General features: G+C 33.7%; 7 protein-coding genes across 9 annotated transcripts; 3 read left to right on the top strand and 4 right to left on the bottom strand.

The window, feature by feature from the left end:
• Positions 1-2,078: 2,078 nt before the first annotated feature.
• On the top strand, positions 2,079-3,595 carry LOC110421893 (protein SOB FIVE-LIKE 5-like). Of its 2 annotated transcripts, none has more exons than XM_021435614.2 (4): positions 2,079-2,771; positions 2,923-3,006; positions 3,109-3,185; positions 3,334-3,595. In XM_021435614.2, exons 1-4 carry the CDS (start codon positions 2,367-2,369, stop codon positions 3,344-3,346), a joined length of 579 nt encoding a protein of 192 aa, XP_021291289.1. In that variant the 5' UTR covers positions 2,079-2,366; the 3' UTR covers positions 3,347-3,595. The 2 variants fall into 2 exon arrangements, with proteins under 2 accessions (XP_021291289.1, XP_021291299.1); XM_021435624.1 differs by having other exon boundaries at positions 2,086-2,771; positions 3,112-3,185.
• A 4,829-nt stretch (positions 3,596-8,424) lies between these two features.
• On the bottom strand, positions 8,425-9,830 carry LOC110413511 (photosystem I reaction center subunit N). 2 transcript variants are annotated; one of them, XM_021424355.1, is made up of 4 exons: positions 9,691-9,830; positions 9,048-9,420; positions 8,872-8,918; positions 8,425-8,749 (listed from the first exon to the last, which is right to left on the bottom strand). In XM_021424355.1, exons 2-4 carry the CDS (start codon positions 9,307-9,309, stop codon positions 8,615-8,617), a joined length of 444 nt encoding a protein of 147 aa, XP_021280030.1. In that variant the 5' UTR covers positions 9,310-9,420; positions 9,691-9,830; the 3' UTR covers positions 8,425-8,614. The 2 variants fall into 2 exon arrangements, with proteins under 2 accessions (XP_021280030.1, XP_021280038.1); XM_021424363.1 differs by having other exon boundaries at positions 9,048-9,349; positions 9,691-9,829.
• A 206-nt stretch (positions 9,831-10,036) lies between these two features.
• Positions 10,037-13,107, bottom strand: MGT4 (magnesium transporter 4). Its single transcript, XM_021424343.2, has 6 exons — positions 12,561-13,107; positions 12,175-12,384; positions 11,938-12,066; positions 11,597-11,751; positions 11,262-11,493; positions 10,037-10,361 (listed from the first exon to the last, which is right to left on the bottom strand). The coding sequence occupies exons 1-6, from the start codon at positions 12,990-12,992 to the stop codon at positions 10,074-10,076; spliced, it is 1,446 nt and encodes a 481-aa protein (XP_021280018.1). The 5' UTR covers positions 12,993-13,107; the 3' UTR covers positions 10,037-10,073.
• A 4,789-nt stretch (positions 13,108-17,896) lies between these two features.
• Positions 17,897-19,433, top strand: LOC110420124 (coumaroyl-CoA:anthocyanidin 3-O-glucoside-6''-O-coumaroyltransferase 1-like). Its single transcript, XM_021433311.1, has one exon. It carries the CDS (start codon positions 17,930-17,932, stop codon positions 19,319-19,321), a length of 1,392 nt encoding a protein of 463 aa, XP_021288986.1. The 5' UTR covers positions 17,897-17,929; the 3' UTR covers positions 19,322-19,433.
• A 198-nt stretch (positions 19,434-19,631) lies between these two features.
• On the bottom strand, positions 19,632-20,286 carry LOC110425475 (uncharacterized). The gene has a single exon (XM_021440410.1). The coding sequence runs from the start codon at positions 20,284-20,286 to the stop codon at positions 19,681-19,683; it is 606 nt and encodes a 201-aa protein (XP_021296085.1). The 3' UTR covers positions 19,632-19,680.
• A 2,428-nt stretch (positions 20,287-22,714) lies between these two features.
• On the top strand, positions 22,715-23,604 carry LOC110426408 (uncharacterized). Its single transcript, XM_021441621.2, has one exon. The coding sequence runs from the start codon at positions 22,810-22,812 to the stop codon at positions 23,290-23,292; it is 483 nt and encodes a 160-aa protein (XP_021297296.1). The 5' UTR covers positions 22,715-22,809; the 3' UTR covers positions 23,293-23,604.
• Positions 23,605-26,457: 2,853 nt separating this feature from the next.
• Positions 26,458-26,942, bottom strand: LOC110421083 (uncharacterized). Its single transcript, XM_021434555.1, has one exon. The coding sequence runs from the start codon at positions 26,785-26,787 to the stop codon at positions 26,593-26,595; it is 195 nt and encodes a 64-aa protein (XP_021290230.1). The 5' UTR covers positions 26,788-26,942; the 3' UTR covers positions 26,458-26,592.
• Positions 26,943-27,511: the final 569 nt, after the last annotated feature.

A 27,511-nucleotide genomic window follows, 5' to 3' on the forward strand; every position in this document is an offset into this window, starting at 1 on the left:
GAGAGAGAATGCGCATGGGTGGAAACACCACTAGGGAAATTTTTCATCCATCAGGCCTGAAGAAAACTTATTGACGGCAACCCTTTGGAGAGTCAAACCAACTCGAATTCTTATTCTTTGAAATGGGATTATTAAATAATGAGTGATCTAAGAGGGGGAAACATATTGCATATGGATTTTGAAAGTTTTAACCTCGATTTTCCTTGGTGAACCATGTTGTCTCTCTAGCCAAGTACTAGATTTCTAGTGAATTTTCTAACCTTTTAGCTAGGCTTGACGGTCTCCTCTCCAGTCTTTTTCTGTACTTAGTAGGAAATCTTGTCACCATAAGCTGTTGCCCTTCTCCTTAGGCCAGTACACAGTAAAACTGTCCTGGAAGAATTGAAAGATCAGCATTGATCACGCTTAATGACACCATTGATTAATACTTATCATTTATGTGGAGCAATAGTGCGATGTTTCGCCTTTACTTGACAATTACATGTGAAGAGTTCAAAATGGCGTAGGGTTTCAGACGACAGTATTAAGCCATCTCTCGAGAGTTAGTATCATATTATCCATTTTAAACACATAGTTTTAATGAAGAGACAGTAAGATTAATTGGTTAATTACCATTTTAGATTAGATGATTGAGAGGACATTAATGAAAATATCTTATCCATTCCATACACTGAGATAACTCAAGTTCGGAAAGAAAGGGATAGCATGCAGCATGTAGATGATGACAATCGTTTTTGATTGAGAAATGTCATATATTGTCCGCGGCAAAGCATAAAAGTGAAAGGCAATAGGAGCATTCAAAAGTTTATAATAAATTAAAATCCCTAGTACAATATTAATCAAGTAAGTAACAAAGAAAGCAGTGGAGAAAAACTAAAGCATTGGAACCAGTACCCAAAGATCCCAAGTGACAATTATAAATGAAGATTAAAAAGAGCAATTTAGGTTGAAGTTCGTGTACACGTGCAAACACGTGTGTGAATATGTGGAAGCTCTAGATGTTAGAAAAAAGGTGGAGAAAGGCATATGTGGAAGCCCGCGTATGCATACAAACACACAACATGCCCACATGTGTGCGTGATTTCTTAGGAATAGATCAGGGAGTTGAGGGAGAAGAGGTAGGGTTAATTTTAGTCTTATTTAGTGTTTTGGAAAGGTGAGATATAGGGTAAGTGTATGGCATATTGATGCATAAAAACCTAAAGTCAACTGCTGGCTGGGTATAGTACCCCACCTCTTGTCCCAAGAAATTTATGTAGTCTCCCAATTTGTGCATCCATGCTTATTGCCTAGATTTTCTTTGCAACAGGTCTCTTAAACATTTAACAAGAGTTATATAAAAGGCAGCTGATCTTTGTGCTAGCTGCATTATCAGAAGCAAGGGGATGGCCTAAAGATATACTAGCTAGTATCAAAGTTTTGGAGTATCATCTATATGATTCTATAAGATATGACCCTTTTTTATTATTTTATCTTTCCTTTTTTTATTTTTCTTCACCCAACTAAAATTGACTAAACACTACACATGGAAAGAATTAAAAGCGAGAAAAAGAAAGAAAAGGAATGATATACAGTTAGTACTTTCTGTCTCCAGGAGTTGCATTATTTCTTGAAAAAAAATTTGTACAGTACCCCAGCTAAAATTAACTGCACAAAGTACATGTATGCATCTTCAAAGGACCACATTTTGCTTAAGAAACGATTGCCCCGTCTAAAAAACAAAGCCTAGCTGATGAGGGTCAAGGCTAGTGTGTCATATCTCACCAAGAAAGTGAAAACCATAAAACGCTTGGAATAATAGATATAGAGATAAATGTGAATGTGTGAGACAGTGAGAGCGATATATACAAAGAAAAGAATGGAAAGAGAGAAGAAGGGATTGAGACTATATTACTGGCCAAGGGATAGGTGTCCATATACTGAGGAAGGGAAAATGGACGTGTGCACGGTTTTGTTAAGAGGGTACGCAGTGCCCCGCTGTCTAGCATGTGAACGGGTTGTGGCTTTCCCTTCTCTCTCTCTCTTCTCTCTTTCTTACATTGCACCCACTATAACCCCCCCCAACTGGCACTTTTTGATTCATTCACCTTGAGAGCCGAATGGAGAGGATGAGGACAAAACTAGGCTAGGATTCCAGTCTGATTTTCTTGGTCTTTTCTACTCCCTTTTGATCATCACCAAATATATGGACACATATCACCTCACCATCTAAAGAGTTACTATTACCAGCCCTTTTTTTCTTTGGGAGGGGGTTCTCTTCTTGATAAGAAGGGGCCAGCGATAGAGGGAAACAACGCATTGAAGAGGGGTTTCTTTTGAGAGAAACTTAAGAGGAGAAGGAAAGGAAAAAGAAAAAAAAAAGAAAAATGAATGTGTTGGCTTCATCAGAATGTAGAAGTGGCTGTGAGTCTGGTTGGACTCTTTACTTAGAACAATCTTTTCTTTCTGCAAATCCTTCACATAAAGATAGAAAGAGTGATTTTTGTGATGAACATAGAGAGAATAGAGTTAAAGAAGAGGATGTTGAAGATGAAGAAGAAGACCTGTCCATGGTTTCTGATGCATCTTCTGGGCCTCCACATTTCAATGAAGATAATGGTTACTTCAATGATGATAGCCGATATCAATATTCCGCAACCAAAGGTGCTACACTGAATAACCAGGACAGCAAAGGACACAGAAACGAGGAACATCGACGACGCCGGAAAGATCAAGAACTGCCTTCTTTTCTTGATGATACTGCCAGCTCTCCTCTCATCAATTTCTCCAAGGTACACACACAGATATATATATATATATATATATATATATATGTATTATACCACACAATGTGAGATCGAAAGAATTCTAAAATTATCTTCTCTCAATCATTCTTTTATCGATAATCCATTAATTAATTATTGGTTCTTGACAATTTTCTAGAACAATTTTGCTCTCACAAATAATCAAGCTTCGAAGGAGAGTGTCTTTGATTATCCCCAGGGGTTCTCCGCATCACACTTTCAGGTAGTTGCCCAAACTTATTTTTCAGTTCTAGGTCTTTCCTTCAGCATTAACTTATTTGTTCCAGTTGTTGGTTGAAAAATGTTACTAACCATTGAATTGTAGCAGGGAGGATCTGCATTCCAAGACCACTTTGGTTTTTTGCAGTCTTCTCCATCTGGAAGCCAGCTACGAAATAACCAGTTAAGTAACTTCCAATTGGTCTTTTTGGCTTTATTTTTCTAACAATGCACCATATTTCAGAATCACAATACTGTTTTAAGCATTCAGCAATTATTTTTTTCAGTATTGTTTGAACTGTAACCTCATTGGAAGTTTCAAAATTGACAGGTACTGGTATTAAGGAAAGAAAATGGAGTCGGAGATGAGATAAGGTGGTTTCCCATCAGCCTGCTCTTGCTGCTGTGGCTCTAAGAAGGAAATGGAAGAAAGGGTTGCCAAAGTGAAAAAAGAATCAGATCTTAAAGGGGGATCTTGTTCGTTTTATTTTGTTTCGTTTCATTTCCAATTCCAAGTTTCCTTGTACCCGGCCAATGCAATGGGGAACGACCAGAGAGCCAAAGTTGGAAATAAAAGTAGTTGTTTTCAAAAATTAATTTTCCTGTAAAGGAACAGTGGGTACAAACCAGCTGAGCCTTTAGGCGGCCTCTACGTAATTATGTTCAGTCTTAATTTGTTTTTGATGGAGCCCCATGCTCTCTCTTTATATCTCAACTTGCAGTTCATCAGTTAAATTCAACTAAAATATACAAAATACTCCAATATAAATAAATTGGCTGCCACCAATCAGTCAGAAGTCATGTAGCTTTACGATTCGGACTTCAGTAAAGCAAAACGAGTAGTAAGAAGTTATACGGGAACCTACTTGAAAAAGGTACAAACATACATATACACACACATATATATATATGTCCTTGCTTTAAATATGGATGTTCACACTGCAATGGAAGTAGAAAGCTTTATCACATGCTTCATTATGCTTCCTATTCTTTTGACATTCCTCTCGTTTTGTCCCCATCATAGCCTTGGTTAAGTCTGATGCTTGTTATAATAAATTAATTATGCTTCCTGCTAATCTTTTGGACCATGCGGAAAACTACTTCCTATCCCAGAATTGCAAGCCATAATACAGGATAAGAGATCAAGAAAAACCAAGCCGTGTCGGCTGTTGCATGCATGTGCAGGCGGAGGTAGATCATTCATAGATTTAGCTATACTCTTTTGTTTGTTTGGTAAAATGTGAACCTCAAGCGAGATCATTTTATTAACTTAAGCACCGAGGACACTTTTCAGCAAGTAAACTAGTGTGACATTTTTAATGGTATTGTACTTACTCTCTAACGCTATTCTTTTCAACAAAACAGGACAAATGGATGTGTCATCCACCTAACTTTGGTAGCTACTGATATAGAATATGATCAAATAAAGATGAGATACTGAGATTTGATTAGGTGGGATTTCTTCAAAATCAAAAATTGAAAAGCTAGCTGATCTTTCTCTGTGTGACTAGTAGAATCAAATCGTGGCAAGGGCTTGGCCATCAGTAAGGACAAGACCCCCATGTCTCTAAGTGTCCAGACAAGGTTCCATCCACCCTGATAGTTCCATTTCTCATTATGATCAGAAATTTAGGCCTAAACATGCACAAGAGAATGAGACAAGATGGTGGAAAATGTAATGGGCGATGGGCATTCATATCAGAACTCAGAGACGAAGGAAATGACAAAAGCTAATGTTGGAATATTTCATATGCGTCTCCATGACCCTTTTTTAAGCGTGGAAGATCCTGCCTGTGATCTTCCTAACCCGAAGGAACATGCCCCATTATAATTTAATAATTTTACTCTTTATCTCATTTTGGAAGGCCCTTATTTTTATAATATTTCTTGTATGATTTATTAATGCCGCTTTGCTCCCTCCAACCCTGTCTGCTTTGCAGCTGTCATTGAACTTGATGTCACTCACAATTATACGTCTCTCCATCTGATTTCTTTATTCATCTAACTATTCCCAGTCAGTTCCTTCTAAGATTATATAATTTGGTTTCTGTTGAAAATGTTGAAAGAGATAAAGAAAAGATAGCACTTGTGGAATTTAGGATGTCAAAAGTTTCTGATCTATACCCACATGTGCTATATATTTTCATATATTTTAATCTTCAGCATTGGGAGGTCTCAATTTCGTCAACAAATTACAAAGAAAGACGAAGCAAAGCTAAAGACAAATCAACGAGAACAATTTATATTTATATATACACATATTTATATAACACTGATGCTAGAGTCTTTGCCTCGTTGCATTCCACATATTGGATAAGGATCTAAGTAAGTATGGGAAAAACATCTATTGTTCTTCCAACCACCACCAAAACAAAACCTTCAATCCCCACCAACATACAATGGGGAATGCAGCCGTTGTGTTGTTTCTTATACTTATCTAATTTCTGTTCCTGTCTCCATTGCTGTTTTAACAAGTCCTGTTCCTGTTTTCCAGGACAGCACTCTGCTTGTCCCTTATCGGCTATGTCATAGACATGCATGTGTTACGAATCAGTGAACATGAGCACTATCATCCCTCCGCCACCACAATCTATACCTCTAGAATGCATGCACTAGTGATAATTTTTTTTTTCTCCTTTTGCTGTTTGCAAATCTGGTTCAGGCTGCACGTGATTTCTCCTGTACTGAAAATGAAAGAATTATGGACGTCCTTTAAAATAAATATATGTATACTTTCATGCCAAGGGAAACGTGCTCCAATTGACAGTCGTCCGTACATCCATATTCAATTCCAATTAGTCAATTACTTAAGCTGGCATCATCTTTGGTTATATTGACCTTGGCAGAAACCAACCTCCATCAGAATTAAACTTAGTCAAGTGGTTATCCATCTACTTTCTTAAACTGAACATGTAGGATAGGGGAGGACAGCAGAGGAAAAGCACTACTCCTATATTGCTGTCTTACCACACAATGTTGCCAAAATCATCAGCTTTCAAATTTCTTGACTATCTTAACTCTTTAACATCACCAAGTTGAAAATATTTCGTGGTTAATAGTTTTATAATCCCTTTATATTGTTTCTTACAAGTGTCTTTTCAGAGTGAAACTTTTGTAATCTTGTTATTTTATTTATGATTTACGTCTGTTGAGAATGTATAAGTCAAAAAAAGTATGAAAATAATCAATTTTTATGCTATGAAATAGTCTTATTTGCTTTTTTTTAATTTGTGCTTAATTAAAGACTTTGGGGTTTTGCGTAACATAGGGACATTCGTTGGTTTAATCTGGAATCCAGGTTCAATTCTTCCTTCTTAGATAAGAAGGAAGAGCGTGTGCAGGTTCAATACATAGCCAAAAGCCGATGACTAAAATAGAAAGCCTATAAAGCCGAAGGCCTAGTGTTAAGAAAGAAAAAGAAAAGCTTCATTGTTTCAAAAAAGATAAAATATAAGGATTAAGATAAAATTTGTTTTTATACTATGATTGAATATTTAGTCTTTTTATTTCAATTTATTGATATTTATCATATATTTTTATTTTTTATTTTTGAATAAAAAGGTAGAAAATTAAAAATTTTCACAGAATATTTCGTTAATGTATATGATATATTTCGTTGATTTATCTTATTATTTGTTCAAAGATAAAAAGAAAATTGTGAGTATCATTATTAAATTTAATAAAATCTAAGTATAACGAAAAATTCAATGCTAACTCATAATATAGTAAAAAATTTGACCTTCATTCTTAAAATATAATACTAGATATTATGTTGCAACAAATCATACAACAAATAATGAAAATATACATCTTAAAAATTAAACCTTCCGTCCATAATAATCAATCAATACGGACGAACAACAAATTTAAGAGTAAATTAGAGAGAATTAACATAGCATTAACAACAAATAACAGAGGCCAAGAGGTAGTAGCCGATGCAAAGCCTCCAAGACAGTGTTAGAATCCTTTAAGCTGTTATTTGTGGGAATCGAAGATGGGATCTCATTAAATGCGCTGGTCATCGCGTGCTTCCGGTAGACCTTGTTTTGACAGTGTTTCGGTAATTTTAAGAAGGTGGGTTATATAATAAGGTCATACAATTTGATCTTACTATAAGGTCATTGAATAATAACCATTAGATAAATAGAAATTAATGTCAATCATCGATCAATAACCAAATTTAAAATCAGTTATAAAAAAAATCGGTTATTTGTAAAATGAAATAAAAGAGAAAAGAAGATTCCATCGGAGAGAGGGCTCTCTCCGACAAAGGGAGTACTCTTTCTTTTCTTAAGAATCTTTTTGTTTTTTGTCGTTGGATTTCAGGGATTCATCGGCTTTGGGTTTTTTAGGTACAAAATTGCTTCATCTTTCCCCTCGTTTGAGCCTTAAATTAGAGTCTTCGATTGCCTGTGATCTTTTTATATATATATATATATATATTTAAATTTCGACATTAAAATTCAATCAAAGCCAATAGCTATAGTCATAGTGTGATGGTTCCAACCGGAAGTTATTAATCTTATATATATTGTCATCGTCCTAGTAAAGAATTAGAATGTTATAATTCAAAGAAAGAGTTATAAATCTCAGATCAATTGTGTATTAGAGTGAAATTAAGCATTTAAAGATTTACACTATTTTCAACATTTCAATTAATCAAAACGAATAATACTTTGTAAATTGTATACTCTTAATTGAAGAACAACTCACCTTCATGTGAAAAAACCAATATTCCTATTCAGTATTTTATAAAGGTGTTAGATATATAAAGATAATTTTTTTAAAAAATTTAAATATAATTAATCTTTGTACAAATTAAATTTAAATGTAATGGATTATTTCATGCCATGTTACGCAATATACTTAAATGCAACAGAAACCATTAATATCATATTAGAAAATTTAGAAAATTTTCCTTCGTCCACTTTTCATTAATCCAATTATTTTAATGAGATTTTGACAAAGAAGTTCGACAAAATATCAGCATCAATTTAGAGAAAAAGGAAATATCACTCGTGACTTTGTTCTGGCATTTGTGATTTGCCTCTCCTTTTTCATTTAATGTTCTTACACAGTGTTATATAACGTGCAAATGCTATCGTAAACCTAGCTCGGTGAAGTAATGAGTCTATGCTTGGGTTTTTATCATCATCTTGCTGCAGCAACTTAGATTGGTTGTTCCGCTCATGATTGGACTCGAGGTTCGAATCTCGGCAGCGTTATAACTATCTGCTTTCCGTTTTTCAGGGTTCCTTTGCGGGCCAATGATTTACAGAAGAGTCTTTTGTAGATATGAGGCAATAGGAAACGCTAAGCCCACTTTATTTTAATTATCAGTTGCGCTAAAAGGGCCCATGCCCCTACGCAGAAGTGCTAAACAACATTTAAATATGGCTTATATTATTATCCATCAGAAAAATAGAAGAAAATATGTTCAATGACTTTATTGGATTTGCAGTAAAATCCATCAAAAAAATAGAAGAAAATATGTTCAATCACTTTATTGGATTTGCAGTAAGTAGAGCTTACTTTTCAAAGCTCGAAATTTCCAAAAGCCGGTAGGTAGGTGTTAAAGGCTGATTACAGGTTGGAAAAAGCTTTGAGTACATTTATTTGTTGGCTTTAAGCCAATCAAGAATACCCTTCTCTGATTCTGTCAGCTGCTCCTCGCTCTTCCCTTTCAGAGTCCCTTCTAAGAATTCAAAGTAATCCTTGTAGTTGCGCTTGTAATAGTTGTCCTGTCTCTTTTTGTTTAAGCAGCAAAAAGATACAAATACAAATGGTTAGAGTAGATATATACATATGGCCATGAATTAAGCTCATTTGAACATTTCAATAGTGAAAATAATCAGCTATCCAATCCTACCTCTTTGTCATTCTTGGCTTTGTTTACCTCTGATTTCTTCAGATACTCTGTCCAAGTTTACAGTTAATATAAGTCCTCCTTTAATATGCCAAATCAACTCTGAAAGAAAGACAAAGACAAAGGCTACAATTTCACAGCAACAAAAATGGGAAAGAAAGGCAGTGAGTGGTGACAACTTTTCAGAAGCTCGGTTCTGGAATCATTGAGTTGAGGAGCAGAAGCCACAGCGGATAAAATGAGACCTCTCCTTCCCATATCTATGGTGTCACTGGTTGCTGCACCTGCTGTAATTGGCGTCGTGGTACTTGGTTTTGGTTTAGAAGTAGTGGGGGGTGGGGATTTGCCTTGTTTCCTATGCACTGCATGCACATTTGAAGAAGCAAACTGGTTGACTGTTACAGTCAGTGCCATCAGTACGCTTTGCGCCATTGAACTCATTGGTAATCATTACACCGTTCTCTGTCACTCGCTCGACTCTCTAGCAACAAAGGCAGCCACAAGTTTTATTAACATGCAGATAAAGATGAGGTTTCCTTTGGCCCATTTTATCTGCAAGGTCAGGCTCGGTTCAAATTACATATTTCTCCTTTGTTAGATGGAGTATGAAAAAGGTCAGAACCCAAATGAAGAAATAAAATCATTTTTCACATTAATTAATACAAACACATACACATACACACACGCACACACGCACACACGCACGCTTGGCTGCTTGCCTCAAAAAATCATTATTCCTCTTTTTTTAAAAAATATTATTTTAACAAGCTGAAGGAGGAAATATGACCCTTGATCTTATAGCTAAAATGCCAAGATATGTACCATTCTTTCAAGTCATCGGTTTGCATTTTCTCCCCCTAATTATTTATAAGATAAAATGTGAACTTCAAACTAGCGCGCATGCCACAGCCCGCATGCATTCGTTACAACAAGTGATGGAGGGGAAAAGGAAAACAGAGAAGAAGAGGTGGCCTGCAAATGTCGCAGCCGCAAATCCATGTATTAGAGTTACATAACGTTAACAGAGCATTCAAGAGATTTATCAAAGTCACCATGTACAGAATACATAACTGTAATTACGCAGTTGTCTTCTCCACAACAAAGCAAAACATAAAAGCATATTCAGTAAGTTTACAGGATAAAACCTTCCCTTCATGTTATCACCCACCGCTTCAGAAGATATACAGCTTGGTCTGAAGTCTTAACTACTCTAACAAGCGCTTGTACTTACACCAGGCAATAGCAATCACATAGAGGAATATTGTCCCCGTAGTACCACCCCCAACTGTCCATAGAAATTCCGACATCCCTGCTTTATCATCATCAAATATGTCAATATGGATATTCATGCCAAAGATACCAGCAACAACAATAAAAGCACTGATTACAAGGGTTGCTGTCGTCAGCATGACTCCCATCTGCAAGAGATGGTTCTGTTTGTCGTCCAGCATTATGTTAATGTAGTCCTCTGTGTCATCCACGTATTCCCTCAGCTTCCAAGAAAGAATAAACAAAATAAAGAAGAATGTCAATAACCACCATCACAAGAGCGGTGACTGATACAAGAAGTTAATCTCAACACTGCAGTCGAAGGCTTAAATTATGGCATATACTTTTGCATAATGATGGATCTAATAGATGCTAATGAAATGTATAAAAGGGGTCATACAATATGTGTGTGTGGGTGTGCGTGCATGCACGTGCGTGAAGATCAAATTCTTTTCGAGATAAAATAAGAGAAGTAGCAGTCAGAAAGCAACGTGAGTTCTCTTCCAGAAGAGCTCCAGGGGCATATAGCCTATAGGCTCTGATATTCACATTTTTTCATTATCATCAATTAGGCAAAAAGTCCAACAATAAAGGAAGAAAATACTTTTACTCAACAAGGGATCTAATAGATGCTAATGAAATGTATAGATGGGGTCATATATATATATATTATGAAGTTAAAATTCTTCTCAAGTAAAATAGGAAAAGTGAACGTCAGAAGCAATTTAAGAGTTCTTTTCCAAAACAGCTCCAGGGGGGATAGCCTTAGGAGCTCATATTCGCATTTTTATTTTTTCGACAATTAAGCAAGAAGTTCAACTGTAAAGGGAAAAAAATATAAAAAGATTCATATAATAGCCATATTAGAAGTATTCAGGATATCCCTTGCATTATTGCATCCACTAATTTCCTAAGAAAGGTTTATGGATCACATATCAATATCATCCACTTTGAGTGAAGTGATGAGTCCATAAAGTAAATTGAGCTATGATTCCAGGATTACTGCCTTAAAGCTGTATCAGTAGATTGAATCAAGTTCCTCAAGAATGAGACTGAACCATGTCCAAAATATTAGCTGAGAAGAAGAGAAGACAGTCATCAAGTGGAAAACGCAAGTGACATACCGTGGATAGCTTGTTCAGTGTGCCATCAATTTGTACAAAATATGCTTCCAAGAGCATTTCTAACTCTTCTACATCAAGGTGCTTGCTCATAGCACTGTGAGTAGTACTTGTATGAGTTCCATGACTGTCTCTGCCAATTGCATTATGAGTGCTAAATAAATGATCCTGTTGGTTGTCAGAGTCTTGGAGATCACCTTCATAATTGCTTGCCAAGGAGATTTCCACAGGTGTCCTGACATAATACAGAGACAAATCTGAGATGCAGAAGATTGCAATTCAAAGGAATGGAGAAAAGAGAATCTTTAATGAAATTGAGTGGTGAAACCGTTTAGTACCTGTCAGTGATGCCTGGTTGGAGAACTTCGTCATTTATATCATCACTCTCATTCATAGAAGAGGCTGAAGAATTTTCAAATTGTTGTTTCTCAGTTAAATACATCTCAGCCATATCTTCATCATCATCTAGCAAATGTTCCAATTCATCCCTTACCTGAAGATCAGCATATTTATGAACTATTTAAAATAGAAATGGAAGATAAATAAAGAAACAAAAGGTTAAAAGTCATCTGAACCCAAGATTTGTATCTATCCATGACATAATGAAGGCTTTTTAGTCAAACAGTTGACATTAAAACTAATGAATATATGTATAACTCAAAAACTTAAAATACTCAACCTTTTGAACACGCCCGGTTATTGCAACCAAGCGGCTTTTAATTTGGCGAACACGCTCCAAATTGAGAGTACTAATCTTTGAAGTCAATTTATCCAAGGCCGGATGAGCCTCTTGCTCCAATGTCCTTGCCTGCTTTGCCAATAGAAAACAATAACTAAAAGAGAACAGATCACTAATAAAACAACATGATGGTGAAAAAGGTTTGAGGGCAAACTACCAGAGAGGAAGAATACTCACTTCATTATCTAAGCAGCTGCAAGCAGCTTCAAGGCATGCCTCCAATGCAACAAACTCAAATGGGAGAATCTTTGATCCATCCGGGTTCTCAATACCCTGTTTCTCTTCTGCCTTACCTTCCTCATCTTGACTCTGAGGCAGTGAAAACCTTGCTGACCAATTTTTGGAACTAGTTCGAATGATGCAGTTGGAATCATCAACAACGCCCTCCTAGAGGAAATAAATAAATAAATACAACACCAGCCAATGAATACATAACGTTTCCTTGTTGAAACAAGTGAATTTCATTATTGCAAAAACAAAGCAGAAAAAAAAAACCCTAAATCGAAAACCTGTAATACAAAATCTACTAAACAATGAAAAAAAGAAAAAATTTTGGAAAAAACCTGGGCTTTGGTTGCTTGATAATGGCACGAAATCCGGCTTTGTAGCTCATCAACGAAAGGCGTAACCGAAGGATCCTTAGAATTCAACAGTAAAACCTCTTGGGCCGTGATGATTGCCTTTATGTGCTCCAAGTTAATCACGATCGCCCTTTCTCGACCCAGAATCGTAGACGGGTACGACAGAAGTGGGTCCAAGATCCGAAGATCTCGAGCGGGTAAACCCGTGCGTTTCATGATAGCATGCTTTCCCGCCTCCACCACTTGGGTCTGTCCCGTTGAGTCCAGTAAAAGCCATGGCCGGACACCGGTCCCTTTTTTCCGATGCCCTGCAACGGATGTGGTGAGCGGTTGATTCGAGGTTGCAGTGGCCCGAATTAAAGGATCCGGATCGTCCTCGGGTTTGGGCGGAGGCGGTGGAGGTTGAGATCTCATTGGAGTTATTTTTAGAGGTTCATCGACATCGGAAGTCGGTGGTAAGAAAAGTGTCGTTTATATTCTTCGTCGTCTAATTTGGGCGCAAGTGTTTGTCGTTATTACTTCAATAAATTTAAAAAGGTTTCTCATATATTAATCCATTAAATAAATACATCAACATATCCCAGAATACTTAGATGACCGTTACAGCAAGTCTAACAAAATCAATAAATATAATTTTAAAAAAAAAACTTGTATAACAGATTAACAGATAAACAATATAAATTATTTTTAAACATATATATTTTATGTTAACAATGCAAGTAATTTTTAAATTTATTTATTTTATTTTAAAATTATTTAATTTTTATTTTATTTTTATCTTAAAATATAAGAACATTATTCTTATTATTCTTTTCAATATTAAAATTATATCTAATTAATTTAATTCAATTAAATTTATTATTATGATTTATTACATTAAATCTCATACATTTGCATCAATATTTAACAATACTTGTTTTACCTTTACGAGTTTTTATTTTAATTTTTAGAATTTTATGTCTAAATTTTTTAATGATAACTTTTAACAATAATTGTTGTTATTTATTTTTAAATTAAAATTTATAAATCATTAAATACTTTTAGTATAAGAATGTAAATTTAAATGTTTGTTTTTCATTAAAATTAGATTATTATGACTCAAATGACCTATTACATTAATTCTCACATATTTACTTTAAAATTTTAAATATATTTGTTTCACGTTTATGAAGTTTTATTTCAATTCTTATAATTTTATGTCAACGCTTTTCGATGCCTTACAACGAATGCTTTTCAATGCTCTGCAATGGATGTGGTGAGAGGTTGATTCAGGGTTAGAGTAGGTCAAATTAGAAGGTTTGGGTAGTCCTCGGGTTTGGGCGGAGGCGATAGAGGTTGAGATCTCATTGGAGTTATTTTTTGGTTTCTTGGAGATAAGTGGTAAGAAAAGTGTCATTTATTTAATTTTGACACAAGAGTTATTAGTTATTACTTGTAATAAAGGTTTGTTTGGTAATTGAAAAATAACTTATGGGAAAAACTTTTTTCAGTGTAAAATATTTATAAAAAAATTTAATATTTTCTATTATTTGGATAAATTGTAGAAAACATATTCTATCGTTTGGATGATTGTCTGAAAATATTTTTCATTATCACTAATTGAGTTATTTAGTTGTTAAGATGATAAATAGGAGTTGATTACAAAATAATGATGTCATTTGATTTTCACTAATTTGATATCAAAATAAAGAATGGACAATAATATTTTTCAAAACATTTAATAATTGATTGTTAACATGGGATAGTTTTGTGTCATTTAGTGCTCCAATTGATTGACATGTGGACTAGTTGACTTTGGAGGCTTTGGACATGGGTTTAGCCTTTTGATCTTCTGCTCTAAACATTTAAACTTGAGGTATGTATTTTTCAATTTTGAATTCATTTATTTCTCAATATGATCTTCATTATCATCTCTATTCCTTTTATTAAGTCTATCCCACTTAAATTTATGAATTTTTTTTTATCAATTCCGCTATCTTATCCTTAGGTTTCAAACAATGGATTAGATACTTGCCTTTTGTCTCATTCTGACTTTTTCTAACTTGTGAAACCAAATTTGTTGAGCTATAGGCTTTGCATGCTATGTGGATGTGAATATTTTTGTTCCTTATTCCTAGTTTAATAGTTAAGCATACCCATATATGAGTATTTTATTTAATAATTAGTGCAATACAATCATTCGATCTTTAACTTAAAGTAAGCTCTAATGTTCAAAAAAATTTTATCTCATCACTTTTTTACTATAAAACTAAAAATGCCAATATTTATCTATATTTATGTGTACTCACTTTAAAAATATCAATATTTATCAATTAGATAAGACATCTAAAGCTTATACTTTCATTAGATCATTGAAATATTTTTTATTATAATTCTTAGGAAAATTTATTCAATTTATAAATAAAAAGTTTAATTGCATTGAATGGTTTCATTAAATAATATTTTTTAGTTTTAATAGTATTGAATAATTTAAATATTAATATTTTAAATTAAAAAAATTTAAGTTAAATATTAATATATTGTTAACTTTTTAAATATTTAAGTTAAATAGTAATATTCATCAAATCTATATACTTAGACTCAGTATAAGAGTTTTTTTTATATTTTCTGGAAAATATCTTACACTCCTCTGAGGCTTAAGACATTGGGGGTAAAACATATTTCATGGTCAATGGTTGTTTTTCTCATTGACTTTTATATTTGAAATAAATTTTTTATCTTCCAGACAACCATGAATCTTCAAAATATTTTCCAAAAAACATTTTACATCAAAACAAAATAAATGGATCCTATTTTCTTATATATTAATCAATTAAATAAATGCATCTACAGATGCCATGCCAGAATACTAGTGTATAATTTTTAATATTGTTGATAGAAGATTTTAATTATTAATGTTTTCCCTAGGAATCAAAGGAGGTTTTTTTTTTTATCAAATGATTTGATTGCTTTTCTCGGTAGCAATGATTAATCTTTACCTACTATATTTTGTGATTTGAAAATTTTAAGGTTACTAACTAAATGTGTTTATGAATTATACACGATTATTTAAAAACATTTATAATTGTTATTATGTTTAAACATGTCTTTTAATTTTTGTATTGAATTAAATAAACTCCTAAGATTAATAGAAATATAACTATTTATAATCTTAATAACATGAATCATTCTTCACTTAGGTAATTTCTAACATGACATACTGATGTGTCTTGATAGTGAGTGATGTTGGTCATTAATCAATGCCGAAATTACAACAAAAAATTTGATTCTTTTCATTCTTCTCATTTTGTAGGTTGGAATAATTTTTCAAAAATCTCATAATTTTTCTTCAAATTTAAAAAAATGTAGTAACTAATTTCTTGTAGGACTTGAAATTGGACATGAACCAATTAATCTGTAGATAAAATATATCCTACTTAATACTGATATTACTTGTCTTGAACCATTGATTCTTAGTCATAGATCCTGTTCAAGTTGATCCGATTTTCTTGACGCAACATTACATTGTAGGCAATCCATTAACAAACCCTAAAAATAACCTGAATGCAATATATATATATATATATATATATATGAAAAAAAAGATTTGAATTTTACTTTTTTAAGAGAAAGATCATGTACTTATCAATGAACCAAATGTTAGAGTGTAATGCAATAATCATATTTGCTTATGGAATGGCACTATTATATGGTCATCTTTGTTTTGAATAGCTTCATTCCATTTATTAAAATTCTTTTATATAATTTCTTAAGCTTTTTAGTTCCATCTTTCTAAATAAAAAAAAAAAGGGTAAAATAATGTGATCCTCTTAAGTTTTGATCAAAATAATACGGAGGTCCATTAATTTTCGAAATGAACACTTTTATTTTTAAAAAATATTTTTCGTTGAACACATAAGTCTAACTATTAATCAACTGTTAGTATTTTCGTCAATTTGCTGACGTGACAAGAATAAAAAGATAATTTTATAATTATAATTTTATAATTTTATTATTATTTATTAATTAAAATAAAAACTTACCGATGAGGGGCATCGGGTTCCCAAAAAGAGCATTAAGTGCTCCTTTCCTTTGGGGAGCATCAGGTGCCACTTATTTTTTTATTTTTTTAAAAATATAAGAATAATTTTTTAAATTAATGAAAATGAAAGTGCATCTTAGAATTTTTGTTATTTTTGTTAATGGTGTTTGTAGTCTTAGGGCAAAATATTCATTTCAAAAATTAATAAATTTTTATGTAATTTTCATCAAAATTAAAGAGATTAGGATATTTTGCCCAAACAAAAATGCTGCTGAAACATGCTTTGTTGTACTTGTTTCAAGTCAACCTATAGAAATTGCAATGGGGAATATTTGTTTTCCAGATCCAAGTAGCACAACTTGCATGTTTGATCTTCAAGTTGTCTTTACTGTGAGCAAAATAAAATCTCCCAATATTTTGATATGATCAATTTTCAAATTTTAAGTATTAACATTTAAAAAAACCTTTTAAATTCTTTAAAAAAATTTAAATAAATTTTTATTTTTTATTACATTTAATCAATCTCTTTTATTTTTAATTTTAATTAAATAGACCCTTATTATTAATTAATGACTAACTATTATTAATTAAAATATCACTTATTATTTTATATTATGTAATACAAGCATCACATGTTGACTAGTTATAGTGGATGATGATGTGATAGGTTGACGTAACATAATATATGTAAATGACATTTGCATCTTTCATGTTAGCATTACTTGACATAAAAAATTACTTATAATATTTTAATTAATAAATAATTAATTTAAAAATTTATTTAATTCAAAATGAAAATATAAATACTTAATTAAATGTAATAATTTTTTTTAAAAAAATTATAATTATTTCACTAATTTTTAAAACTTATTTCTTTGTTTTATCTTCCTTGGAAGCTCAATTTAAATTTAAAACATCGAAACTTATCTAAGAGAAGAAAAAGTACAAGCAAGTTGCAATATTTATATAAAATTAATTATTTATATTTCCCGATTCGGACATAAATATTCTTGTTTTATATATAGTAAAGTAATTAAGTTGCGTTATTTTTGGTCCCTCTTTAAATCTTATCTACTTTTTAAGCCATTTTTATTCTGTCTTGCTTTGTATCCAACCCGTCCCCGCTTCAATAATTTCACCATCCGCATCTATTCCATTCAAAATCTTTCCTAAGAATGGAATTTATTCCAACTGGGTCCATTGATATTTATGTCCACGATGCTTCATCTTAATCTGAACATCTATTTATACGTGCAGCCAGTATACATTCTGTCCCAAGTTAAAGTTATATATTTAGCTTGTGTATAATTTCTTGTTCTCTCCAAAAAAAATGGCTCAAGCCAACGAGGAATTGCAGGTTCTCGATAGCAGTCATGTTTCACCGCCTCCAGGCTCAGTTCGCACAACCTCTCTTCGTCTCACTTTCTTTGATCTGCCGTGGTTTGGTTTTCCTAATATACAACGCCTTTTCTTCTACGAATTCCCATACCCAACCTTGTACTTCATGGATACCATTCTCCCACTGCTAAAACACTCTCTTTCCCTGACTCTCCAACATTTCTTTCCATACGCAGCCAAGCTTATGTGCCCTCCACCACCCGGCAAGCCTTATCTCCATTACGAAGATGGTGATTTTGTTACCTTCACGGTCGTTGAATCCTCTGCAGATTTCAACCATGTTATTGCCCATTATCCGCGAGATGTTAAATTGTTACGTCCCTTTGCGCCACGGCTGCCAACCGCGCCCGTGGCAGAAGATGGTACTCGTGTCCTCCCCGTCATAGCCTTTCAAGTCACCTTGTTTCCAAACTCTGGCATTTGCATTGGGTCCAATTATTGTCACGTGGTTGGCGATGGGAAAACGTTCATGCATTTCATTAGGTCTTGGTCGTCTGTTCATAGGGCGGATGGTGGTGACTTGTCTTGCCTTGAAAAATCACTTCCTTCGTGGAACAAGGATGTCATCAAGGATCCTGATGGGACAGAGTCCCTTCACTTGAAAATTTACTGGAACTGGGTAGCAACGAATAATGAGAATTCTGGCCAAACCCATGTTGCAGCAGCGGATAAGGTTCGGGCCACATTTTTGTTGGGTAGAGCCCATGTCGAGAAACTCAAGGATTTGGTCACAGCAGCCAATTCAGAGCAATTGCACGTATCAACTTTTGTGGTGACATGTGCCTTCATATGGGTTTGTTTGATCAAGTCACAAGAAAGTTTTACTCGTAACTCATCAGATGCTGATGATAACAAGTTTTACTACTTTCAGTTCCCCTTTGATTGCCGTAACCGCCTGGAATTTCCAATTCCGGAAACATATTTAGGAAATTGCCTAAAACCAGGTATTGCAGAAGTCAAGAAAAGTGAGCTGATAGGAGAAAATGGGATTCTATTGGCGGCGAAAGCAATTGGGAACAAAGTTAAAGAAACTGAGAATCGTGGGTTGAGAGATGTGGAGAGTTGGATAACAACTATTATGGAAAGAACAAGATCAGGGCGTTTTGTTTCTGTCTCTGGATCGCCAAAATTATATGTCTATGATATTAATTTTGGGTGGGGAAGGCCTCGTAAGGTCGAGTTGGTTCACATCGACTCTAATGAGACTATATCTCTTGCGGAGTGTAGAGATGAACAGGGTGGAATTGAGATCGGTTTGGCCTTAAACAAGAAGCCAATGGATGAATTCAGTGCTATCTTTGAACAGAGTTTGAAGCTCCTTTGATTTTGAGTATTTATAGCTCCAACCTATCCAATAGTAACAAGTTTCCCAAGGAAGGGAAGGATCTTGCTTTGTGATTGATTTTGTGTTGGTCATAAATAAATTGACAACTAGAAATTCATTAAAAACAAGTTAGGTTAGAGAGATTTTTAAACACCCATTCAAACTAAAAAATACATAGCATAAATAAGCTAAAGAAACAATGATTTCACACCCACAGAATAATTTTACATTTTCCAGTTCCCATTGGAAACCTAACGGAAAAAACCAAATAAGTAGTAAAATCAAGAATGCATGTTTAATGGGTCTGATGCTTGATTTCAATTTATTCATAAAACCAAAAGCTTCCGATCCTTCATCCTTCAATAATAGTTTCTCTTGTAAGCGTAACTTCTGCTTCTAGCATACAGCGCATCTTCTTCGAAGTAGCATGGCTTGTCCTCATCAATTCTCGCCAGGCCAATGCTACCACTATAACTTCTCTTCAGACCACCATACGGATCAATCATCACCTCTCGCTGCAAATTTGACTCCTCCGAACTCTCCATTGATCTCTTCTTCGACATAACTTCTAAGAAATTCAGGAATTTCTCTTCATTATTCGGCTTTGAATAGTTGACACTGAAACTCCTTGGCAGACGTGAAACTTGAGACGCAGGGCAGCCGATAACGCCACCGTAACTTACCTTACTAGCACATTCCTCCAAGCTCTTCACGTAAAAGTCTCTTGCCTTGTTTAAAGCTTTCACGGGCTTTGACATGTACTGCTTCAACTTACATTGTAACTCTGCCTTGCTCATGGGCTTTGACATGTACTGCTTGAATTTACTTTGTAACTCTGCCTTGCTCCTCCTCATTTTTCTGCACCGGTAACTCTTTGTTACCCAAAGCCCTTGTACGGACGCAGAAATGAAGAAGTTGGAAGATTTGGAGAACTGTGTGGTGAAGAATAGAATGAAGATGGGCATTTGTACATATAAAGGAGGAGAGTTGGTCTTTCACTGTTTTCGTTGGACTTGAATTTTGAAAGTAGGCTAAAAATGGGGTTAGCACAAGGGTCCATTGAAAGCATGACCTGCCCATTGTCTCATAGCACTATCAAAGTCAAATCCTTGAACAATGGATAATTAGGCATTCAACTGTCAACAGGAAAAAAGAATGGCTCTGATCATATCTCCAAAATTAGCTATCAAACACCCATTTTAACAACAAAACAAGGATGAGAGGTAGATGGTTCCTTCCTTAATTCCAAGGAGTTTTTGTGTTAACTGAGCATTTCCAGCCAAAAGAGAAGTGAATTTTATCCATTTATTAAAATTTAATTCTCCGATGGCTTAACTTGGCAACTAGTTCTATATCTAAATCTCACTAGAGAATTTATATATTGAATATCTATTTATTTTTTAATTACATTAATTTATATAATTTAGGGTAAAATATTGTTATTTTTTTAAGTTTTAATCGAAATTATACGAAAGTTTATTAGTTTTCGAAACAAATATTTTATATAAAATTTTTTTTTGTTAAATATGTAGATCCAATCGTTAGTCAATTATTAATATTTTCGTTAACTTGCTAACGTGATAAAAATAAAAAAATAATATTATATTTTATTAATTTTTATAATTATTTTTATAATTTTTTATTAATTTTTTAAAAAAGCCCCCCATGTGAGAGCACAGGTCTGGTGCTCGCCTTCCTTAGGAGCATTGGCCAATGCTGTCCTTTCTTGGTCTATTTTTTGTATTTTTTAAAAATATAATAATAAAATTTAAATTAATAAAAATAATATTTTAATTTTTTTATAATTTCGGTTAATGATATTTGTATTATTGGGACGAAATGTTTATTTTGAAAACTAATGAACGTAAATTCAATCAAAATTTAAAAGCTTAAGGATATTTTACTTTATTATTTATTAATGGACATTTGATCATTTTTAAATGGGTAAAATATTTTGATTTTTTTAAATTTTAATCAAAATTACAAGAAAATTTATTAATTTTAAAAATAAATAACCCACTTCAAATAATTATTTTTCATTAAACACGTAAATTCAATCGTTAATTAACTATTAATATTTTTATCAATTTGCTAACACGACAAGAATAAAAAAATAATTTTATCTTTATAATTTTTATAATTATAATTATATAATTTTTTATTTTTTTATTAATTAAAACAAAAAACTCCCCAAAGGGAGCACGGGCTCCCTCAGGGAGCTTGATTTGGGAGCGAGGGCTCACCAAGGGAGCGAAGGAGTCCCGAATCGAGCTACCAAGGGAGCACCTGGCGCTCCCCTTGGGGAACCCGAGGCTCTCCTAGGGAGCCACGCTCGGGCTCTCCAAGCGGAGCACCGGTGCTCACCTGTCAAGGGAAGCTAGCATATTTTTATTATTTTTTAAAAAATATGATAACAATTTTTTAAATTAATAAAAAATAATATTTTAATTTATTTATTATTTTTATTAACAGAATTTGTAGTTTTAAAATGTAGTGGTTTTTGTAAAAATTAATAAATTTTAGTATAATTTCGATTAAAATTTAAAAGATTAAAATATTTTATCTTTTTTAAATTTGTTTGTAAACAAACTAGTATATAAAAGAAATTTTCTTTTTCGGTAGTATCATACTGTAAACGAGGGGAAGAATGTGACGCACAGATAGTACGCGTATTAACCAATTGCGAAAACAACAATACTAACAAATGGTATTCTGTTTTGATCCCTTATGCACATGGTTTTTTTCTCCTTCTCTATGTTTGACACAATTCTTAACCTCTAATGTATTAACTTCCAGGAAAACTTTCCTAGCTCATTTTTCATTTTTAATGCTGTGTCCCTTGGACTTTTGCAAACGGATTGGACGTACGGTGTTCCAAATCAGATTTGGATGTGAACGGCACTCTGACTTTATGTTTTTCCTCTCCATTTTGCCTGTTCTCCTTTTGGGAAAATGTCAATTAACAAGTCAATTTCAAACCTTATGATTTTTCTCAAACCAAAAAAAAAAAAAAACAATCAGGTTCCTGGTTGAATTGCCTACTCACTTCAATCGAAATGCACACGATACCACTGGAGAGAATCCTGAGACCCCAATGCCCAGCTTGGTAGAGTCAAAATCACCTGCTTTTTACGCAGTTTTCCTTTTAGGTCAACTTGGGTTTTTTATTACTACTTTTCTTTGTTTTCAATTTTGGCCTACTATTGAAGTTTTCATTTTCACATGCCCCCTTCATTTGAAATAGTCTACACGCCCCTTACCGCTTCAATTAGACGACCTTGAATTCCAGGTTCCTTCCAAGAAACAAGTCCATAATGGATAACCGAGTTCACGACATCACCTTTATATAAACCCTTCATTGTCTGCTCTTTGCCTCAAATTTAAAAGGAATCTCGCTCTTGGTCAAAATAATTAAATCGGTTCACTTCTACATCACTAGCTAGCTACCCCGTTCTTCAGGCAGAAGAAGCACAAGCACAGGTCCAAAAATGAGAAGCAAAGGATGCAAAGCAAACAAGCAAAGGAAGTTAATGAAAATCGTATGTTCACCCATCAGACTTCTAAGCAAGGCAAGAGACTTCTACGTGAAGAGAATAGAGGAGTGCGCTGGCGGGGTTGGTCGTGGCGGTGGGGTGGTTTGCCCTGCTCCTCCTGCAGCTTCACGCTTGCCTAAGAGCTTCAGTGTCAACTCCTCTAAGGCAAGCGACGATGAAGAGTTTAGACAACTGCTTCGTGCGGCATCTAAGCGAGGGATAGACAGCAAGGTGCAATCATCAGGAATGAGACAGGCCACCGCGGGATCCGGTGGGATGGGGATGAGAAGCTACAGTGTTGGGATTGGAAAGATTGGGAGAATTGACGAGGACAAGCCTTGTTCCTTTGAGGAAGAAGAGATTGATGCTATGGCAGATTTGCTGTATCCGCGAAGTAGAAGCTACGCAGCTAGGAGGAATGTTGTAGTGTATCGCTAGTGAAGGCCATTGGATATAGACATGAAAGACTGAAATTAAGTGATGTTGGATCAAATCACTCCATCTCTTAAATTCTTACTTGGTTTCTTTTCCTACCGGAAATGTCAATCTATAACCTACAATTAAAATTTAGTTTGGATTGAGCTCCAATTGCTTGCATTTTTATATTGACTATGCTGTGATAATTTTGTGAACATTTAAGAATTATTGTCAATTAAGTAAGAGAGATTTAAAATGATTTAAATATCCAATGACTATTGTAAGTGATATAGTAACCTTAAATTCAGTTCGGAATTGCAAGTAAATATAACTAAAACTTTGTTCTTGATAGTTTAAGGCTGTTCATCTTTATTAAAGACAAATTCATGTGCAGATGGAAACGCTATAACTATAATTATTCGGCTTACAGATCACATGGGATCAAAGGCTTTCCTCTTCAAGTAAATAATAAAACAGGCGTTGTGCCAGTATGGGCATAGGCTCAAGGCTAGATAAATGAGAAATGGTTGTCGATAACTGTCAAGCCCAAAAATTAATAATGGGCTTACTCATTCTCATCAAAACAAGCCATCAGAAGACAGGATAAATGACATAATGCAATTTAATATTAAATGTTGACTGCTGTTTAAAATTTCAGAGGCATGAATGGATATGCATTACGATTAGAGGGTTATCCAATTGTCTATTAATGTACCAAATTCAAACACTAACGAACTAAAGACAACAGCAGTATAAGCATAGGATACTGTGTATGAGGTCTGAAAAAAAAAATTTATGTCCAACGCTTTCTTCAAACTCAATCATCTCGTATTTATTTTTCAAAAAAAAAAAATTCCTCTCGTATATTTATTTAAATGTTCTTATAATTTAAAAAATGGGTTAGAGTCTTTCAAAGGAAAAAAATGGTTTAGAGATTATCCCAAAAATAAAAATGGGAAAGAGGGATAGGACTTCCCGTACTATATAATTAACTTATGAAAATTAAAAAAATTCAACCGTAGCCTTTCATATGCTTCAAAAGGAAGCCACATTTGCATCTCTTGATGAGGTTGGGGAACAATAAAGGAAAGCAATTCCCATCTTTTCAAAGTGAATGGTTTTATAAATACCAAGGAAATCCTAATTTAGATGCATCCGGCAGTAGAAACAAACACCCAACGGTATTTTTTTCCCTTTTTTAGAATATAGGCGCCTACCATCCTTTAAATCTTAAACTTAAATTAGAACTCCTAATATCCGGAATGCAAGTCTTCTATCTCAACTCATGCCATCTTTCTTATCTTGATTTTAAAATCATATCATCTGTCCTTTTGATAATATTTTTTTAATATTTATGATAAATGAAACAAAAAATAAAAAAAAAGAACTTAATATCCCAAAATCATATCATATAAAGATCTAAAAATAAGAAAGACTAGACTGATTTGGTTTGACGGTAAAATGAACTTGTTTTTTTCATTTAAGTTTGATCTGGTTTCATGGTAGAAGCGCACATACGTTTTTCGTTTAAGGTTGATCTGGTTTAAGACTGAGTTAACTATCTTATGTAAATCTTCTCCCTTTCACACGTACCAAAGCTCTATTAAGTTCTTTCTTTCTTTGGTTTTCTTTTTTCCCCACAAACACAGAGAAGACAATACTGTCAAATGCATAAATGACATGATTTTAAAATCAGGATCAAGGTAGAGGATTTGCATTCTAATTTAGGTGCATCCTGTAGAAGAAATAACACCAAAGGGCCAATTCAAATTTAATGAGCATATTGCATTAAACAAGAACTTAATTCGAAGAAAAATGTGCTTTAAAACATCATCCTCTTTAGTAGGTTAACCTAATGTTTATAAACACTTACTAAATTTTTTTTTTAAAAAGCCTTAATTACGAGTTTGTAACTAGCAGGGACCTTATAATTCAGATCTTATTGTGAAGTCCATCCAATTTATTTGTAATAGGCTTTGATATTATTTGTCACATATTTATGTTTTTAATTAAAAAATATACCTGTGAAGTAAATAAAGACTTTTATTTATATATTCAAAACTTATTGTATTTTTTAACAAATCGTGTAACATTTTGATTGACTTTTTTATTTATAAAAGAAAGGGATTGAATTTTGATTCAAATTTAACTCGATTTTGTTATTTTTCACAAAAATCTCACATCGATGAAAATTTTGATCAATTTTAATATCATTTATCATGAATTTATATTTTTAATTTAAAAAATATATCTACTAAATAATTAAAAAAAAACTTTTTTTTATTAACCTAAAATCCACCCTTATCTCTTACCTTGATGGAATCGGCAATATTTGATTTAGAAATGGATGTACCTTCATCCTAAAAATTGCTCTACCTTTATTAATTGAAGAATAAATCACGTTGACAAAATGAAAAGGTAAAATCGAAGGGAAACCGCAATTCAATTGTCACCCATACTGAACCATGTGTTGTACTCCTCTGAAAGCTACTTGGATCTACTCCATTTGTACGGTTCTGATGCAACCTCAAAGAGTCTAAACACATGCCTCGCACAAGTCAACGATTCCCACCATAGCATTTCTCCTTGCCTTGCTTTTGGTTCGCTACCAGGAAAATACAGAGGGAAGAAAAGAAAAAGAAGACGATTAAACCAATTTTTCCTTTAACCTTTTGATACTTTGACTGAAAATAAACCGGAAATTAGTGTTTTGTCAAAAGATAAACCAACAAGTTGAAGTGCTTGTCAATACCTAATACGGCGAGCTTATCGTTTATCAACTACAGGTAATTTTTGTTGGTTGCCAAGGAGAATTTGAATCATATTTTATCTGCTGTTTCTTCACTAGAAGACACAGAGTGGAAGGAAGAAAAGTTTGGTTGTTAGCCTGGCTATAGTCATTATCGGATGAATTGGGAAAAGACAGATTGAGAGAGAACCAGGAAACTGGTATATTCACAAAAGTTGCACTCTCATCTTAGTTAGATCCTTTCATCATAGAAACAGAGAATAACAGAAACGTAAGCGTAAACCAGAGGTTCAGAAAACGAAGAAGTTGCTTTCTTCTTTGCCAATCCGAGACGGCTCCACTATCTTGTAACGTCCAAAGAAACACAGAATCGGTAGGCCAACATTACCAAAACATAACCAAAAAGGGAGACAGTAAAGAGCAGAAGAGACGATATCTAAAAGTTCTAAATCAGTGAAGCTAATTAATTGATCAAAGTAGGTATCTACAAGCAAATGAAAAAGAGAAACGGAAACATACTTCTCTTCTTCTGATTACGAAGAAGAAGAAGATTATAGAAATAGAAGAAAGGGTCATGAAATGCTACGCTTTCCAGGGCGGTCAGCGCCCTTCAAAGTCTTGTCTATAAGCTTTCTTGCCTTCCTGCTACGGATCTCGACCTTCACGCTTGAGCTCTTGTCCATCTTTATGTATGGCTTCTTGGACTTCTTCAGGGCCCTTACCTTGGACTTGATTGATTGCACCAAGTTCTCCAACTGGTTTGCCATTTCGGATTTCGATGAACCAAAAAGAAACAAAGTACAAAAATTACGGGAAGAGACAAAAAGGATTCTCTCGTTTCTTACAGCTCCTGCATCTTGCTTCGCCTTTTGATTTTGCTTGGATTTGTGTTTTCGAGTTTAGAGTACCGAAACTTAACCAGGTTTTTATGGAGTTAGATGGGGCCAAATGGGCTTGATGTTGAAAAAAATTGCGAGATTGCCATTGGCCAAGTGTTTCTGACTGACCTTTGTGGTAGAGAAATGATGATAGTGTGTACTTGGCGTGGGGATGCTGATTTGCTCGTCAAATTCAACTATACGATACGAATATGATATGATTTTCATTTTATTTTGAAAAGCAACGTACTCTTACAAGGGCTGGCTTAGTACCTGATCAATCATAAAAATAATATACAATCACGAGGTATAATAATGAATATATTCTATAAAGCAAAAAAAATATGACGAATATACTAGAATAAAAAATTAATTACTAACACTAGTACAGAAATCGTACTTAAAAAAAAGTGCTGAACACATAAATTTTATAAACAAGAAAAAAGACAAGAGAGCACTCACAACGGATCAAGAGAACAAAAAAAAAAAATCAAACACTTGAAAAAAAAAAGTGAAATTAAAGTTTCCAATTTTTCATGCCACGTGTAGCATCTGACAATTTTTCGTAAGTGCAATTATTTTGACATTAAAACTAGTGGCAAAGAGTACAAAG

Source organism: Theobroma umbraticum, unplaced genomic scaffold, assembly GCF_002168275.2.
Source record: "Theobroma umbraticum cultivar Fairchild unplaced genomic scaffold, ASM216827v3 scaffold_30.0, whole genome shotgun sequence".
NCBI lineage: Eukaryota > Viridiplantae > Streptophyta > Magnoliopsida > Malvales > Malvaceae > Theobroma > Theobroma umbraticum.

Coding starts and splice junctions, on each gene's coding strand:
- LOC110421893 (XM_021435614.2), top strand. CDS start 2,367: ATGAATGTGTTGGCTTCATCAGAATGTAGAAGTGGCTGTGAGTCTGGT. Junction 2,772..2,922: donor CTCTCATCAATTTCTCCAAG/GTACACACACAG, acceptor ACAATTTTCTAG/AACAATTTTGCTCTCACAAA. Junction 3,007..3,108: donor TCTCCGCATCACACTTTCAG/GTAGTTGCCCAA, acceptor ATTGAATTGTAG/CAGGGAGGATCTGCATTCCA.
- LOC110420124 (XM_021433311.1), top strand. CDS start 17,930: ATGGCTCAAGCCAACGAGGAATTGCAGGTTCTCGATAGCAGTCATGTT.
- LOC110421083 (XM_021434555.1), bottom strand. CDS start 26,787: ATGGCAAACCAGTTGGAGAACTTGGTGCAATCAATCAAGTCCAAGGTA.
- LOC110413511 (XM_021424355.1), bottom strand. CDS start 9,309: ATGAGTTCAATGGCGCAAAGCGTACTGATGGCACTGACTGTAACAGTC. Junction 8,919..9,047: donor CAGAACCGAGCTTCTGAAAA/GTTGTCACCACT, acceptor AAACTTGGACAG/AGTATCTGAAGAAATCAGAG. Junction 8,750..8,871: donor AAGCCAAGAATGACAAAGAG/GTAGGATTGGAT, acceptor TTAAACAAAAAG/AGACAGGACAACTATTACAA.
- MGT4 (XM_021424343.2), bottom strand. CDS start 12,992: ATGAGATCTCAACCTCCACCGCCTCCGCCCAAACCCGAGGACGATCCG. Junction 12,385..12,560: donor ATCAAGCAACCAAAGCCCAG/GTTTTTTCCAAA, acceptor TATTTCCTCTAG/GAGGGCGTTGTTGATGATTC. Junction 12,067..12,174: donor GCAGCTGCTTAGATAATGAA/GTGAGTATTCTT, acceptor TTGGCAAAGCAG/GCAAGGACATTGGAGCAAGA.
- LOC110426408 (XM_021441621.2), top strand. CDS start 22,810: ATGAGAAGCAAAGGATGCAAAGCAAACAAGCAAAGGAAGTTAATGAAA.
- LOC110425475 (XM_021440410.1), bottom strand. CDS start 20,286: ATGCCCATCTTCATTCTATTCTTCACCACACAGTTCTCCAAATCTTCC.